The following is an 18,773-nucleotide window of genomic DNA, read 5'->3' on the forward strand; positions in this document are numbered from 1 at the left end:
AGTCAGAGTTAGGCTGCAAATTTTATTCACGCAGGTATCCACACATGCGGCAAGACACACACCTCCCTACACAAAGACACACAGTCTCTTACACACCTACAATGCATGAATCACACACTTGCCTACACAGAGACACTTGTTCGTATACTTTCCCAGAGGCTGCCTAAATCACTCAGCTGGGAAGGGAGGAGGGTGGGCTGGAGGGGAAAAGATGGGAGTGGGGGTGGAGGAGGTAGGGTGACCAGATGTCCCGATTTTATAGGGACAGTCCTGATTTTGGGGGCTTTTTCTTATATAGGCTCCTATTACCCTTATGTAAGTATGACAGTGTGGCTTGGCTTTATGGCCTCATTTTTTGCCCACTGTCTGCAACAATTTTAATTATCAATTTAAGCACTGAGTAATCACTAATTTTTTTAATAAATGCTTGCGGTGACTACGTTGCACTCAGCTTCACTATTTTGAAATTAATTGATCATTTACTTTCATTGTCATGCACTAATGTCTTGTGCAATCTTGTTCTGTACAATTAAGATACTCAGTAAGGGAAAGGTTGTTAGCATAACCTCAAAAAAACTGCACTGCTCGCCAAATATGTTGTTGCCACTGAGGATACAACTATACTACCTGCCGGATCGGTGGGTAGTAATCAATCTATCGGGGATCGATTTATCACGTCTCATCTAGACGCAATAAATCAGTCTGCAAATTGACGCCCATACTCCACCTCGGCAGGAGGAGTAAGCAGCGACGACAGGGGAGCCGCAGCAGTCGACTTGCTGCCGTGAGGACGGCCAGGTGAGTCGAACTAAGATACTTCTACTTTAGCTACACAAATAGAATAGCTGAAGTTGCGTATCTTAGATCGATGCCACACCCCTCCCCAGTGTAGACCAGTCCTGAGTAAACACTAAGATTACTAGGCTAGCAGGAGGGATGATTCAGTGATTAGGGTACTATTCTGGGACTTAAAAGGCTTGGGATCAAGTCTTGGCTATCCTACAGGCTTCCTGTGTGACCTTGGGAAAGCCACTTTGTGCCTCAGTTCATCTTTAAAAGGGGCTAACAGTACTTCCCTATTTCACAGAGGTGTTGTGAGGACACTCGCTGAAGACTGTCAGTCACTCAGACAGCACAGTAATGGGAACCATAGAAGAACCCAAGATAGAGCTCACAGAGATTAGAGAACAACATTTTTCCTTTTTTATTGTTTCAGTTAGTGCATTTGGCAGCACTTTGTGCATAGTCAGTTTCACCATTTCGCCTGCTAGGCAGTTGTCAGTCAGTTTCTTCTGTATTCTATAGGGATCTTTCACACAGCAACAGGGGAGAGAAAAACTTTGTTTAAAAAATGATAGGATAATAGGCTTATAAAACTGCAACCATAGGCAGGGGAGACTCGGTGGTCCATGTAGCACTAGAAAATACTTTTAACTTTTTTTTAATTGATTAGCTTTTGATTTGATAGTGCTCCTTTAAATTGAAAAGATTTAGTGGAGCAAAAGATTGGTATTGTATATTGTATATTTTGTATCACTAAATCGAAAAGATTTAGTGATTACAAAACTGCTCAAGTTAGTTAAATCCCAGGCAGACTGTGAAGAGCTACAAAAGGATCTCACAAAACTGGGTGACTGGGCAACAAAATGGCAGATGAAATGTAATGTTGATAAATGCAAAGTAATGCACATTGGAAAACATAATCCTAACTATACATATGCAATGATGGGATCTAAATTAGCTGTTACCACATAAGAAAGAGATCTTGGAGTCACTGTGGATAGTTCTCTGAAATCATCCACTCAATGTGCAGCGGCAGTCAAAAAAGCGAACAGAATGTTGGGAATCATCAAGAAATGGATGGATAAGAAGACAGAAAATATCATATTACCGCTATATAAATCTATGGTACGCCCACACCTTGAATACTGCGTGCAGATATGGTTGCCCCATCTCAAAAAAGATATATTGGAATTGGAAAAGGTTCAGAAAAGGGCAACAAAAATTATTAGGGGTATAGAATGGCTTCCGTATGAGGAGAGATTAATAAGACTGGGACTTTTCAGTTTGTAAAAGAGGCGACTAAAGGGGGATATGATAGAAGTCTATAAAATCATGAGTGGTATAGAGAAAGTAAATAAGGAATTGTTATTTACTCCTCATAATACAAGAACAAGGGGCCACCAAATGAAATTAATAGGTAGCAGGTTTAAAACAAACACAAGAAAGTATTTTTTCATGCAACGCACTATCAACCTGCGGAACTCCTTGCCAGAGGGTGTTGTGAAGGCCAATACTATAAAGGGGTTCAAAAGGGAGCTAGATAGAGTCATGGAAGATAAATCCATCAATGGCTATTAGCCAGGATGGGCAGGAATGGTGTCCCTAGCCTCTGTTTTCCGGAAGCTGGGATTGAGTGACTGGGCATGGATCACTTGATGATAAACTGTCTGTTCATTGCCTTTGGTGCACCCGCCATTGGCCACTGTCAGAGGACAAGATACTGGGCTTGAAGGAACTTTGGTCTGACTCAGTATGGCCGTTCTTATGTTCTTAGTGACTGTATCCTAAACTCAACTGTTTGTTCATTTTGTGTTTCAAAAGATATGAGATTATGAATTTTAAGCAAATGGGGAAGGATTACTTTGACTATATCAATGTTGGAAGTTGGGACAATGGTGAATTGAAGATGGATGATGATGAAATATGGTCAAAGAAAAATACTGTAATCAGATCGGTCTGCAGTGAACCATGTGAAAAAGGCCAGATAAAGGTAAATAGAGTGCTTTTTTATTGTATCGATGTATTATTTGCATAGTCTTCAAATGTTACCCAGAATGTTTGTCAAAATCTTCAACCCTGAGAACCTAAAGTTAAGACCTTAAAAATAGTTTTGGCACCTAAATAAAAAGTGCAAAAAGTTGTTTATGTGATTACTACTTTTCATAATTGTCTCATTATTTTCTTGTACTCCCTCATTGTCTGTCTGTATCCATCTGTTGCCTTCTGTTTTATAATTAGATTGTAAATTCTTTGGGCAGGGATCATCCTTTTGTTCTGTGTTTTTGTACAGTGCCTAGCACAATGGGGTCTCAATCTCTGATTGGGGCCTATAAGTACCAGCCCAAAGCAAATAAACTCATAATAATTATCATCATTTAGGTGCTAAAATCTAGATTTAGGAACATCACTTTTAGTTACCCAATTTTGAAATGTTTAGCCTTAGCTCTTAAGAGCCCTTAATTTCTTCTTATTAACAATAATACACTAAACACAGGAAAAATCTTTCATTTATAATTAATAATGTGTTTAAAGGAGAATCTCATGAAAAGATAAGTAACTAGCTGGATTTGCTAAAATCACAACTCTGTTTTGCTTAGGGACTGTCATGTTGCTTTTTTCATTAGCGGTCTGCAGTCTGCAAGTTGTGTTAATCTATAATTAAGGGGGCAAAGTGATGTGAATCAGGAGTAACTCACTGAAGCAAAAAGAGAATCAGGCTATGGTCTGCAATAACAAGAAGTGTTTGTGGGGGTTAAACTTAGTGATCTGGCTTCAAAACAAGTAATACGTGTGGTGAACAGCGTCACTGTACTAGAGATAGGCTCAGGTTACAAGTTTTAGAGCTGGATTTAAACCTTTTGAAATTTCAGGATTGTTTGGATCCAGGATTTGGTTAGTACCTGACTCTACTCTTCACCATAGGTCCTAATTCAGGAAAGCACTTAGAATGTGCTTAAAGTTAAATGTTCTGCACCAGGACCCATATCTTTAAACTTCTTTCTTTTTACATTTGATTGTTGAATATAAATCCCAAATTTTCGTTCACGGACAAAAGCACATGTGCTAAAATAGGGGATGAGGCCTGGCTCCATTGAATGAAGTCAATAGAAGTTTTACCATTGACTTCAGTGGAGTCAGGATTTCACCCAGGGAATCTAGACGCACACAAAGCAACAGTGTCCCATTATTCAGCAGCATCCAGCATGTCCTTTCCTGCATGGCCTCATGCAAACCAAAACTAGTACATCCCAGAACACCTGAAATATTCTGGAGACATCAAAACTCTTTGAAGAATCACAAGAATGACCTGCAGGAGAGCGGCCTGGGGAAAATAACTGCAGTTGAAAAAAGGATGAGATTTAGTTAAATAGGGCTGGATAAATTGGGGGAGGAGTTACAGTGGAATCAACTGCAACTGATAGCAGTCGGATATTAAAGAAACGGAGAGTGAAGCAGCTGAAAAGTCCATTTAACAAACACATCCGACAGAGGGCTTGATCCTGAGGTTTGCTAAGAGATTCTTACTCAGTCCTGTGGGAGTTGTGGGTATTCCCAACCCTTCACAATCAGAGGAAAGTTTTTGGAAATCTTCGTCTGTTTTCTCATTTACTTATTTCTTCAGGTGATTTTGCCCTTTAAGAATCTAATGTAAACAACCACCTCTTTTTGTAAACTCGCTCAAAGCCATTGAAGGAGATTTATTTCCCAGGTTTCTGAGCTATACAACAGCCTTTCAGGACTTTGGTTGACTATGCTCCTTTGCATTTGATTAAAATCCCAATCCATGACATTTGCTTGTGAAACCACATTCTGAACTGATCCCTACGAAGGCGAGACAAGTCAGCCCAATGCTGTACTTGGTAGCGTTTGTTTAAAAATGGATAGAATGTGATGAGCACGAACACTGAGAATACTTTATCTGAAAGAGGAAGGGGCCTTCCCATTGCCCTTGGCAGATCGCCAGGGATCACAGATGTGTTCAACGCCCAAGAGAAGATACATGGGGATTTTGAGAAACTCACATTTGAATTGCCAGAGTGCAGTAGGATGTAGCATGTTGAATGGGAAGAGATGAAAATCAGTCCTGAATGTTAAAATGGATACACATTACACTCTCCTTATTAAATGTTAATTTAAAACGTGGCTGATCTGACTCTGTTTGGAAAAGGGACATAAAACCTGAATTTTCTCAGACTGATCACAAACTGAACTCTACCCCAGCCCAGTCCTTAGGGAAGCAAATCTGGTTTCCCATTTTTTCATGCTACATTTGAACTAGAACTGAGTGAATTCCTGTATCTACAGTAAACAATATTATTCCCCTTTTTCTGTGTGAAAATGATCACTGAAGAGATTTAGACCTTTACAACGTTGTCTGCTTGACAAACGATTTATCTGTACATATTTCAGCCTATAAGATGGTTGCAAACTATCCTCAATGATTGTTTTTTCCAATGCCCATGAGTCACAGTTCATGCTGTGTGAATGATCGCCCAGTTCTAATCAGAAGGATTTATAATGGTAAGAATAATATTAGCAAAAGGGGCTTCCTCAAAAAAATGGGCTCATCTCTATTAGAAACAGTGAGTAAAAAAAGGACTTTGAAAAACAAATAAGGAACCTCAGCAGCATTAAAGAAAATCGATTTTAATAACAAATCTAATTGCTCTGTTAAATATTCATCTCAGGTGATCCGTAAAGGAGAAGTCAGCTGCTGCTGGACCTGTACGCCTTGTAAGGAGAACGAGTTTGTCTCTGATGAATACACATGCAAGGCGTGCCAGCTGGGTTCCTGGCCCACTGATGACCTTACAGGTAATTGAGTTATTGTTGTGTTTAAAACCCAGCAAAAGTCAATGGAAATGTTCATACACTTTATACCTGAGTATATATGCACTACGAAATATATCCACTACGAAACTAAATATTAGGGGTGTTTAGATTTTGTTTAGCCTAGAGTTTGGGTCCAAGTTTGAACTGAGGCTGGCATCTGTATTCATGGTTCAAGCTGTTGTCCATGAATCTTTGTCACAAACCAGGGGAAAATTCATCAGAAGAGCTATTCCCAAAGTTCTGAGCCACTGGATCTAGAAAATGGGCTTATTCTGGCTTTAGCTCCAAACTGAGCCAAAATCATTGGGGGCAGATTCGGATATGAACCTTCCAAAAATAGGCAGGAGATAAGTTGTTGTATAGAAGTTGAGTGGGGCCCAATTTTAGGTGCTTCTGTTTTTCTCCAAAACGGGCACACAATAATTCTGTGAAATGTCAGTGTTTTCCATCCAAATTCTAGCCAGTTGAGAGACCCTCTGGACAACTTCCTGTGCAGCATACTCCTCCCCAAAACACAACTGATCCAAGAAGCATCAACATTTGTAATAGCCTTGGGTGCACCAGACAGTCTGAGCTAAAACACACGGATGATGTCCTCCCGGCTCTGGATAATGTGCCTCTGTGTTTCAGTGCAAGGAAGTCTGCAGAATATCTGTTAGCAGATGTTGAGACCGTCAGTGTGTGGCCTCAACACTGGTACTACCCAGGTTTTCTCCTAGTTGCCTAATCATAGCATTGGTGTTCAAATATTTTTATTACATTAACACCTACAAATGCCAGCACGGATTAGGTTCTCATTAGCTGGGCTATGTACAAACAGGTAGCAAAAGGCTGTCCATACCTCAAAAAGCTTGGGATCTTGGTTCATGACAAGATGGATGAAACACATGGGTGGGGTGTGGAGAAGGGAGAATGAGATGATAATAGAGAGAGAGAAAGTGTGTGTGTGCGCGCGTGCGCACGCCAAAATTTGGATTTAGGATACAGAGATGATATTGATGTTGTTAGACTAAATATTTCTTTTGCTGCATAAGAAAGCTATAGTACTGTAATGTGTGCACCACTGAGGTATCTATTTACCATATACACAATTTGAAAGAAAGTAGCTTTTTTTATCATTTTCATGCTTACTGCTTCATATCAATACACGCACTGCTACATTTTTATCGATCATTCTTCTGCTTGATTAATTCCATTTAATGTCCTCGCTGTTGCTGAAACTGACAGGTGTACATATAAAACTACCTGTGGGTTTCTGTGACAAACAGTGTGATCTGACCCCTGCTCTTTAGCACGGTATTAAAAACCAGCTTCTAAAAAATGCTTTTCTGGGGGATCTGTAGGGTGGATGGAACAATAATGTTTTATAATCATATCTAAGGTCACCAGCTTTTATAGCTTGTAAAGAACATGCATTTCAGTCTAGCCTTGTTTTTAACATAAGTTTGGGGAGGGGGAGGAGAGAGGGAGGATATTTTGTATTCTGGCAGGAAATTTCCTTCAGTTTTACAAAGCACACACTAGTCTCCTTGAAATGCCCTTTTATGTTTGCTACTGCAGCAATCTGTGCCTCCTCGCTGCAAGATAAAGCCGTGTCATAGGTAATAATGACAGCTTCACAAAGCTTCATTCATAAAAAGCTGATTGGAAAAAGTCTTTCTTCCGCTATCTCCTTCAGATGAGAGCCTTGATGCTGTGCCTTCCTGAAAATATATCAACTCCACACTTGAAAAGGATGGCATCTCACTGTTTGCCACATATTGGCAAACAGCTATTGGCACACCTGTAGCATCTCACTGTTTGCCAGGTATTGGAGCGCTGATAAAATCTCTCCTGGCTCATTCGACAAAATGTTGCTCCATCTTTCCTCTGCTCAATGGCCAGGATCGGTTTTATGCCACAGACTTGATTAAATGTAATGGGGAGGAGCTGGGACGTTGCCAGTGGGGAGAAATTGAGTTTGGTGTATTGCTTTACTCATATGTTTGTAGGACATCAGAACACAAATGTGTCCTGGTGAAAAACTATTGTCAGAAGCAGAAAATGAGGATTAAGACTTGAAGGAAAAGTTTAAAGTCCAAATGTATTCGGGTGCGGGGGGGAGATAATTTCTGTTGATAAAGGCTGTCAGTGGAAAATAGCTCTGACACCATCTAAGAGTAAACACTAGAGGGCAGGAAAACAGTGATATGTGGCCAAAATTTTAATTATGGGATCCCTCAAAACTTTTCAGCCATACATGCACCATTGTCTGGGTAAAATGCTTCTCATCCCCTTAGACAATTCATGCTTTCCCTTCCCAAAACCCATCAGTTCCATATTCTTCCCACTCCCAAATCCATCTATCTTTCCATCTCCTCCCCAGCCTGATATCTCACAAACCCCTGTAATCCCTTCCTCCCGAGTACCTCCTCTTGGGGGCTCCTTTGCACGGCAGCTGCTCTTCATAAAGTGGTGATTTTTCCTGTGGTAATAATAGTGGCCAGGAGGATGCCCTGAAGTCTCTGATAGTAGGGTGGTTGATTGGATGATAATGGGACTGCGCTGGTAGTGGTCTGGGTTGGAGGATGGGCAGCCCTGGCTTCTTGATTGGCACGTGTCCTCTGATTGCTGGAAGTCTCCATGCAGTTGGTGTGTAGGGATAGGGAAACAGGTGCCCCTTGTCTGGTGTGTGGGGAAAGAAAGCTCCGGGCTCCATTCCTTTGGGGGTCAGGGAGGAAGGCACTGGTGGGGGAGAAAGAAGTTTGTGTACTGTGACTACAGACCCTCACTCTACATCGGAAGCTTTGTCCCCTTCTCTCACCCAGCCCTAGTTCAGCTGGAGGAGGTTGAGAAGAGTGTGTGGAGCATCTCCCGTGTTCATTTAGGGTATGTCTTCACTACCGGCCGGATCGGCAGGTAGCAATCGATTTCTCGGGGATCGATATATCGCGTCTCATCTAGACGCGATATATCGATCCCCGAACGCGCTCCTGTCGACTCCGGAACTCCACCAACGCGAATGGCGGTAGCGGAGTCGACATGGGGAGCCGCGGACGTCGATCCCGCGCCGTGAGGATGGTAAGTAATTCGATCTAAGGTACTTCGACTTCAGCTACGCTATTCAAATAGCTGAAGTTGCGTATCTTAGATCGATTCTCCCCCGCCCCCCCCGCAGTGTAGATCTGCCCTTAGAGGCACTAGTGGGTGACTCAAGAAGAGACTGACTTTCGGAAAGCTTTGATCACTCACCCTCTTAAATTCAGGCCCTTTTAAAATGTCTCAATTTAATCATCTAACAATGGAAGCACCCAAAATCACTAGTCATGTTTGGAAAATGTAGGCCTTACTGAAGAAAAGGAAGAGCTAAGCAAGCAGTTCCACAGAAAAGACAGAGATGGATACTTTTCAAATTTGCAGTAGGACTCTATTAAATGTTATATTAATAGCATCCATGGTTATTCAGGGTGGCTCTCTTCCCCCATATAAAGATTTATGAGACTGTTACAGCCTTTAAGCTAACACAGCTGCGTCTTTCAGCTCAAGGTATAGTAGCTCATGGGTTTAGATCCAGAGGTCCCTCATTTAATGACCCACCCAAGGGTATTGTCTGTATTAACTCTACAGTGGAGGGAGGAGAGAATCCAAACATTTTCAGACAGAAACAAGGGGATTCGCTTAACAGGCCAGATCCAAATCCCAGTAAAATGAATGGTAGTCCTTCCAGGGACTGCAGTGGAATTTGGATCAGAAACAATATCCCATTGGTTCTCTAGGTGATCACATTGTTTTTGAGGGCACAGCCTTCTGTGTCCAAAAAGAGACTGGGCTCAGGAAGAGTGTTTCATATTAGAGTTGTTTGAAATTCCAGTGCTTCCTTGGTGTATCTTAGGGATATCCTGTTCCAGCTGACTCCTCTTTCTTTGTTTCCTTTTCCTTAATGGCTGATTTCAAAACATTTTTTGTGGGGGAGTGTAAACCGGGCGGCCTTGGCTACCGCCGCCGGCGGGGAGGGAGGGGTCCTCTCTCTCTTACTGGCTGGGGTCCGTGGCGCGCCCCACGGGCAGGGGAGCGCTGGCAGGAGTCTCTAGCGGACCCCTCTAGCAGGGGAACGCTGGCAGTAGTTCGCAGCGCGCCCCTCAGGCAGGGGAGCGCCGGCAGGAGTCTCTAGTGTACCCCTCTAGCAGGGGAACGCTGGCAGTAGTTCGCAGCGTGCCCCTCAGGCAGGGGAGCGCCGGCAGGAGTCTCTAGCGTACCCCTCTAGCAGGGGAACGCTGGCAGGAGTTCGCAGCGCCCCCCTCAGGCAGGGGAGCGCCGGCAGGAGTCTCTAGCGTACCCCTCTAGCAGGGGAACGCTGGCAATAGTTCGCAGCGCGCCCCTCAGGCAGGGGAGCGCTGGCAGGAGTCTCTAGCATACCCCTCTAGCAGGGGAACGCTGGCAATAGTTCGGGTACACGCACCTCGGGTTCGGTCGGATAGACCGCGGCGGGCAGCTCCAGCTCCTCCACGGGTTCCGGACCCTCCTGTCTCTCGGGGCAGTCCGTGCCGGGCAGTCCCACGGAGTCCCGTCCGTTCTCTTGTTCGGGCTTCCCTTGGTCCCGCGCCTCATCAGGGTCGACAGCCAGGTCGGGAGGGAGCAGCGCGGCGTCTGCGTCCGCCTCCCTCCGTTGTGCCGCCCTGATGGAGCAAAGGGCCCCGCCCTTTGTACTCCCTGTTCCGCCCCTCCCGCAGCTGGGGACGGAGCGAACTCGGCCTGGCCCCGCCCCCTCCGGTGGAGAATGCGGCGGTTTCCGCTCCGGCTCGGAGGGGAGCCACCCTGGCTCCCTACAGGGAGGGAATAAGTCACACTTTGTGTGACTTCTGAGACTGTGCAAGAGTGATAGCAACAAAGTTTTAGTGGCAACTACTTTGGGGACAGGAACGGAAGGCAAATACTATTAGTATCGGTGACATTTGGTTCTTCTTCCTAATGTACTCTGCATGTGCTGGCTATTTGATTTTCTTAGCTGGATTCAGATGAGATTAGGAGGAAAGGTATTTCGCAGTTCACTGAAATGTTTTCATTTTCTTTTTTCTTTCTTTCTTTGGGCGGCTGTTGGTACACAATGACTGAATATCAGACATAGGTTTCTTTTTTTCATCACAGTTACAAGAAACATTTTCATTTGATGTGGCAAAATAAAGCAAGGACATTATTACAACTATGGCCAAGTCTTGTGGTCTGATGGTCGTATTGGACAGATGTAGCCAGATTAAGTCCCTAATCTGAGCTCCTTGGTGTCAGGGATTAGTTTGCGTATGGAGACTGCATTCTAACCCTGGCGAGGCAGGGACTGGGGAAATCTGCTTCACCTTAGGCAGCCCATTTGATTGCCATTTGGAGTAACAGGGAAAGGCTGCAAAGGGTATTGCGTTCTCTCCTCTTTGTCTGGGGGCAGGTGAGTAGGAGCCCTGGATACTTCATGAAAACTGGGCTTGGATTTAATAGTGTGGATAAACAGTGAGAAAATGGAAAGAGCCCAAACCCAGTAAACAAGATAACAGGCATTTGCAGTGCACTTTCCATAGAAAGAGCTTGACAATTCTAGGCTGTATTCCATACAAAGCATTCTGTCAGCGAGAGCCCAGGATCAAAACTGATCTAGTTTTGTAAGTACTGAACAAAAATTACCCCTTCCTTTGTACTGTGTACAGTTGCTCATTCTCTCTCACTGAGAAGATCAACAGAAAGTGACCAATTCCCAGGAAGCAATCATTGCTCAGTCTTGGTTTCTGGCACAGTTTGTATGACAGCTTATGAAAAGCACAGACACAGGGTTGAGTGGCATTGGCAAGTCTCTACGGATGCTTTGAGATGCTGATTGCCTGCTTCTGCTAGGTGCCGAGCACCCTCAACTCCTACAGAAATAACTGGGAGATATATGCAAAGCACCTGGTAAGATCAGACTCTAGGTACTTAAGCAATAGAAGCTGCTAAAATCATGCATGCACACACATACGCAAGAACTATTTTACAACTGTAGCTCGCAGTTACGCTTCTTATGTCATCATAAGTAAAAATAAAGATACTGCAGTCAGGAATTAGCTGACAGTTCTGATGATAATGCATGAGGCAGAACAGGATCTGGCTCATGTCTCATATTGACTTTGCCACTATAATGACATTCAAATCTTGCTTTTGTCAGTAATTTGAACAGCTGTAACTCAGACACACAAGGATCAGATACAGGGAGAGTGCAATTTTACACAATTGCTTTTATGACTCCAAACACTCCTCGGTACAGAACATTTATTGCTTCCATCATAACTTATTGTTTTCTTCTTTCTTTGCAAAATTAGATTTGATCATTTGCATAAATTATGCTTTTGCCAGGCTTTGGGGGAAGAAGGAATGAGTGGAGGGATGAATCAAGGCGTAGGGCAGTTATATTGTCGTCTGGGATCATTGAATGGAGAAGAGGTTTTTTTTCTCCCCTTTCTGGTTGAGGAGAGATGCTGTGTCTTAGTTGTTTAAGGTGCTTTATATTTAGTTAGGAGAGATTGTAGTTAAGGTGTTGGCCTTGGATTCAGAAGATCTGGGTTTAATTCCTGGCTTTGCCAAGTGATTTTCACTGGGATTGATCCAAAAGTCATTAAAGTCAATGACGGTCTTTCCACTGACTTCAATGAGCTTTGGGTCAGGCTCTTAAATCTCTGTGTCTGAGTTCTCCATCTGTAAAATGAGGTTAACAACATTTCCTTTCTCTCGCCCTTAGTCTACGTCCACACTGCCCTACAGTTTAGACTATGAATCATAGAATCATAGAATCTCAGGGTTGGAAGGGACCTCAGGAGGTCATCTAGTCCAACCCCCTGCTCAAAGCAGGACCAAACCCAACTAAATCATCCCAGCCAGGGCTTTGTCAAGCCTGACCTTAAAAACCTCTAAGGAAGGAGATTCCACTACCTCCCTAGGTAACCCATTCCAGTTCTTCACCACCCTACTAGTGAAAAAGTTTTTCCTAATATCCAGCCTAAACTCCCCCTCTGCAACTTGAGACCATTACTCCTTGTTCTATCATCTTCTACCACTGAGAACAGTCTAGATCCATCCTCTTTGGAACCCCCTTTCAGATAGTTGAAAGCAGCTATCAAATCCCCCCTCATTCTTCTCTTCTGCAGGCTAAACAATCCCAGTTCCCTCAGCCTCTCCTCATAAGTCATGTGCTCCAGCCCCCTAATCATTTTTGTTGCCCTCCGCTGGACTCTCTCCAATTTATCCACATCCTTCTCGTAGTGTGGGGCCCAAAACTGGACACAGTACTCCAAATGAGGCCTCACCAGTGCTGAGTAGAGGGGAATGATCACATCCCTCGATCTGCTGGAAATGCCCCTACTTATACAACCCAAAATGCCATTAACCTTCTTGGCAACAAGGGCACACTGTTGACTCATATTCAGCTTTTTGTCCACCGTAACCCCTAGGTCCTTTTCTGCAGAACTGCTGCCCAGCCATTCGGTCCCTAGTCTGTAGCAGTGCATGGGATTCTTCCGTCCTAAATGCAGGACTCTGCACTTGTCCTTGTTGAACCTCATCATATTTCTTTTGGCCCAATCCTCTAATGTGTCTAGGTCCCTCTGTATCCTATCCCTACCCTCCAGCGTATCAACCACTCCTCCCAGTTTAGTGTCATCTGCAAACTTGCTAAGGGTGCAGTCCACACCATCCTCCAGATCGTTAATGAAGATATTGAATAAAACCGGCCCCAGCACCGACCCTTGGGGCACTCCACTTGATACCGGCTGCCAACTAGACATGGAACCATTGATCACTACCCGTTGAGCCCGACCATCTAGCCAGTTTTCTATCCACCTTACCATCCATTCATCCAGCCCATACTTCTTTAACTTGCTGGCACTTACTTACTTAAGTGGGAGACTGTATCAAAAGCTTTGCTAAAGTCCAGAAATAGCACATCCACTGCTTTCCCCTCATCCACAGAGCCGGTTATCTCGTCATAGAAGGCAATTAGGTTAGTCAGGCATGACTTGCCCTTGGTGAATCCATGCTGACTGTTCCTGATCACTTTCCCCTCCTTTAAGTGGTTCAGGATTGATTCCTTGAGGACCTGTTCCATGATTTTTCCAGGGACTGAGGTGAGACTGATTGGCCTGTAGTTCCCTGGATCTTCCTTCTTCCCTTTTTTAAAGATGGGCACTACATTAGCTTTTTTCCAGTCATCCGGGACCTCCCCCGATCGCCATGATTTTTCAAAGATAATGGCCAATGGCTCTTCAATCTCATCGGCCAACTCCTTTAGCACCCTCGGATGCAGCGCATCCGGCCCCATGGACTTGTGCTCGTCCAGCTTTCCTAAATAGCCCCGAACTACTTCTTTCTCCACAGAGAGCTGGTCACCTCCTCCCCATACCGTGCTGCAGAGTGCAGCTGTCTGGGAGCTGACCTTGTCTGTGAAGACAGAGGCAAAAAAAGCATTGAGTACACTAGCTTTCTCCACATCCTCTGTCACTAGGTTCCCTCCCTCATTCAGCAAGGGGCCCACACTTTCCTTGACTTTCTTCCTGTTGCTACCATACCTAAAGAAACCCTTCTTGTTTCTCCTAACATCTCCGGCTAGCTGCAACTCCAAGTGTGATTTGGCCTTCCTGATTTCACACCTGCATGCCTGAACAATACTTTTATACTCCTCCCTGGTTATTTGTCCAATCTTCCACTTCTTGTAAGCTGTTCTTTTGTGTTTAAGACGAGCAAGGATTTCACTGTTAAGCCAAGCTGGTCGCCTGCCATATTTATTTTTCTTCCTATGGGGTGTGAATAACAGCGTGCACCAAAATGCTGTGCTGTAACTCCCCCGTGTGGACCCTGTAGCTGCGAACTAAAAGATTCCTAGTTTGCGATAATGTAATTCTGTTTGAAGAGAGCGCCTGAAGCATCCGTACTGGGGGAGTTCAGTGCAGCACTTTGGCATGCACTGCTATTGACACCCCCATAGTCCAAACTGTGGGACAGTGCAGCTAAGCCCTTAGTTTATCTTAGCCATTTAGATTATAAGGTCTTCAGAGCGGGTCTATGTACTTATACATTACCTAGCATAATAGGGCCTCTAGGGTTTCAAAGGAATCCAGAGAAATAAATAACATTATTATGATCGGATCCCAAGGGTGAATACTGCATGTCTTTAAACTTTTCTCACTGCTGAAGAAATTGTTCAGTGATACAGAAGATCACAAATGAATGTAATTTGTAACACTGTAGAGAGAGTGCTCTAGCTAATGTCATCTATATTTTTCACAAAATGTAGCTGTTTCCTGTCAACATGTGAGCTTGCCTGTAATTTGTAGTTTTCATATCTCAGAGACTGAGAGACATTTTTATGGGATAGAAGATCCTGCATATCAGAGTACTGTGCACACAACTAAGTGTATATAAATGTTGCATTGTGTTGGTGCGAACATCTTTTTCCCTTACAAGTCAAAGAGCAATAAAGGGGGAATTCTTGTCTGTCTATATATCAATTTATTTCTGAGGTGCTCATCCCCTTGGCCTGTAGGCAGCTTCATTTCTAGCCTCAGATACATTCATGCAGCTTTATTCCACCTTTGCACCACCCCTCATCCAATCCTACGGTGAGCCTGGGGTCAATTTGGTCTCAGCACAACATAGTGCACCCTCAAGACAGTGCTAAACTTCCCCAGATGCTAAAAGCCTTTCCATCAAGCCAAGATTGCCCCCAATGCACCCGAGGGAGCAGGAGAGAGGTTACCGCCTGGGAATGCCCTTATGGCTGAGAAGTCCCCAGCCAACCAAGCTTTCCAGATGATTTGCCCTGCCAATGAGGTGCAAGTAGGTGGAAGGTATGTCCAGGCATATGTCTGGTGGAGCAGAATTGGGCTCCTTTATGTATAATGCATTTTTCAGTATTGACATTAGTTTAATCTTGGCCAATTAATCTGGCATAGTGTTCAAAATCTTTTCTCCCTTTTCCTTCTTTTACTTTACATAATCCTCTCTTTCAAAATGCCATTCTCAGAATCCATTACCTGCAAATGTGTTTATATGATAACCACGCTGATCATCATTTCATAAAAAACATTCAGTCTTTAAACTTCATTGTGGAACAAATCATTGCATATAGCTTAGCATCCTCCTAATAAAATGAAGGAGAATAAATAGCCTGAGTTTTCATCTCTTTGTGGGAATTTTATTAAGGGAATCTAAAAAAGAGTAATAAACCCTGAAAGGCGTGAAATAGGCTGGAACTGATGATAAGTGCATGCCCATGAGTCACCCCTGTTGCAAAGTTAGGAGCCATCCTAAAAACAGTCCTTGTTTCTTTGTGCTGTGTATAAAGGCCAGTTGCCAGAAAAAGATCATTTTCTAATGTTTTCTGCTCCAGAAAACTGCAGGCAGCATTGTGAATATAAAATACCAAAGTGGTCCCAGTAAAGATTAATTAAGTGATCCTTTGGTAAAATGGAAGGTGGACATATAGGTCATTGAGGTCCTTTAGTCTTACAGTGTATTGGGAAATGATGCAGGTGCTATCTTAAGAAAGCATTAGTGTGATTACATATCACAAATCAGCTCTCCGTAACTTCATTGACTTCGGTGGAATGACTCTTGATTTATGCCAATGTCAGTGAAATTAGAATCAGCCCCCTAATCTTCTTCAGGATAAATATGATGCATATTCTCATTAAAGTGAATGGGAGTCACACAGGTAACTTTTATTAATGTTAATGAGAATGATTCATAAAAATCCAAATGTCCTTGTTACACTAAGAAATGGTGATAACTTCATTATTGCCATGAAAAGCTTTTCATGCTAAGACTCCTACAATACAGATGTCATATTAGTCTGCATTTAGTAACTAAGGGCCAAATTGTGTTACACCAGTATGCCAGTAAATGTGTTCCTCGGTCTTCTTAGCTGCACTGATGTCAAAGGCTAAATGACCCACATCCTTATGGTATTTCCATGGGGAGGCAGATCATTCCGCCTAGCACCTTTGCCACATACCCCACTGATTTTTTTTTTGACATATTGTAGATAATTGTATTTTCAATGACACTTGTGTTTGGGTGCGTGATACAGAAACAATGGAAAGAGACTAATTAGATTTAATATAAAAAGGGGTTATTTTTCTTGGAATGAATTCTGCCTTTAATAACATAAGTGATATTTTCAGGAAACAGCTTAGGAAAAACATTAATATCCCCTGAAAATAAAGGAAAGCGGCAAAGAGGCATTTTCTAGTGATAAGAACACAAGGCTCAGAAATAGAACCTTCTAAATTCTAGTCCACATTCTTACATTTAGGGCTTGTCTACATGGGGTCACCCAGGAAAGTTAGTCCAAAATAACTCAAAGTGAATAAATTCCAAAATGAATTAAAGTAAACCGAGTTAAATCCATTTTAATTCTGAATGAGATTGTCTGCACAGGGGTTTAATGCAGTTTAACTAATTCACTTTAAATTCACACACTTGGTTAATCTCAATTTATTTTCCTGAGTGTCCCCATGTAGACAAGTCCTTACTCCCAATTGACAAGCCACCGTGAAGTCCAAATTTGCTACTTAGTCTGGGTTCCCCAGTTCATGGGTGCCCAACATGAGATGCCTTTAGCTTGATTTTCAGAAGCGGGAGTACCATCAGATCCCATTACTGAAAATAATGAATTGTGGGTGATCAGCATTCCTGGAAGTCAGGCCCAAGGTGTCTCCAGGTGAGTAGCTATTGTCCATTAAACCCAGTAGAGCTATGTCAGTTTTTACCCACTGAAGGTCAGGCCTGATATATTTTCTACAACTGACCTGATCAAATAGGAACAAAACTATGGGGAATATATTTTGCTCTGTGGAAAATAATATATTTAAAACATACACTTCTTCTGTAATTTCAGACATGATGTTAGTAAATTTGCAAAATTTGCAGATGATACAAAATTAGTAAAGATAGTTAAGACCCAGGCAGACTGCGAAGAGCTACAAAAGGATCTCTCAAGACTGGATGACTGGGCAACAAAATGGCAGATAAATGCAAAGTAATGCACATTGGAAAGCATAATCCCAGCTATACATATAAAACGATGGGGTTCAGATTAGCTGTTACCACTTAAGAAAGAGATCTTGGAGTCCTTGTGGATAGTTCTCGGAAAACATCCACTCAATGTGCAGCGGCAGTCAAAAAAGCGAACAGAATGCTGAGAATAATTAAGAAAGGGGTAGATAATAGGACAGAAAATATCATGTTGCCTCTATATAAATCCATGGTACGCCCACATCTTGAATACTGCATGCAGATGTGGTTGCCCCATCTCAAAAAAGATATATTGGAATTGGAAAAGGTTCAGAAAAGGGCAACAAAAATGATTAGGGGTCTGGAACGGCTTCCATATGAGGAGAGATTATTAAGACTGGAACTTTTCAGCTTGGAAAAGAGACAGCTAAGGGGAGACATGATTGAGGTCTATAAAATCATGACTGGTGTAGAGAAAGTAGATAAGAACGTGTTGTTTACTGCTTCTCATAACACAAGAACTAGGGGTCACCAAATGAAATTAATAGGCAGCAGATTTAAAACAAATAAAAGGAAGTATTTCTTCACACAACACACAGTCAGTCTATGGAACTCCTTGCCAGAGGATGTTGTGAAGGCCAAGACCATAACAGGGATCAAAAAAGAACTTGTTACATTCATGGAGGATAGGTCGATCAATGGCTGTTAGCCAGGATGGGCAGGAATGGTGTCCCTAGCCTCTGTTTGTTATAAACTGGGAATGGGTGATGGGATAGATCACTTGATGATTACCTGTTCTGTTCATTCCCTCTGGGGCACCTGGCACTGGCCACTGTTGGAAGACAGGATATTGAGCTAGATGGACCCTTGGTCTGACCCAGTGTGGCTGTTCTTATGTTCTTATGCTCTAACAAGTTCAGAGAAGGTTCCAACATAATAAGAATGATGAGAAGATAATACATGAAAAAGGTATCTAAATTATGGTTTAATTATATTCAAGAAGATAATAGTTAGGATTTTGAAATATAGACTCCTGCCACCATCATCAATATTTTAGGAAGGGTTAAAGCTTTTAAAAAATACATGTTTCACAGTGGCTGGACTTCCTATTCCCTATCTTCCTTAACGTTCCTTTGCTGTTAGAGGATTTTGGTCCC

General features: G+C 42.9%; 1 protein-coding gene across 1 annotated transcript in view; it reads left to right on the forward strand.

Annotated features, from left to right (window-relative positions):
- The window catches only part of GRM5 (glutamate metabotropic receptor 5), a 488,230-nt gene that overhangs the window by 430,976 nt on the left and 38,481 nt on the right, over positions 1–18,773 (forward strand). Inside the window, exons 7-8 of the mRNA XM_045020200.1 lie at positions 2,605–2,773; positions 5,472–5,598. Coding sequence (XP_044876135.1) covers positions 2,605–2,773; positions 5,472–5,598 — 296 coding nt within the window. The remainder of the gene's footprint in view (positions 1–2,604; positions 2,774–5,471; positions 5,599–18,773) is intronic.

Source organism: Mauremys mutica, chromosome 1, assembly GCF_020497125.1.
Source record: "Mauremys mutica isolate MM-2020 ecotype Southern chromosome 1, ASM2049712v1, whole genome shotgun sequence".
Lineage (NCBI taxonomy): Eukaryota > Metazoa > Chordata > Testudines > Geoemydidae > Mauremys > Mauremys mutica.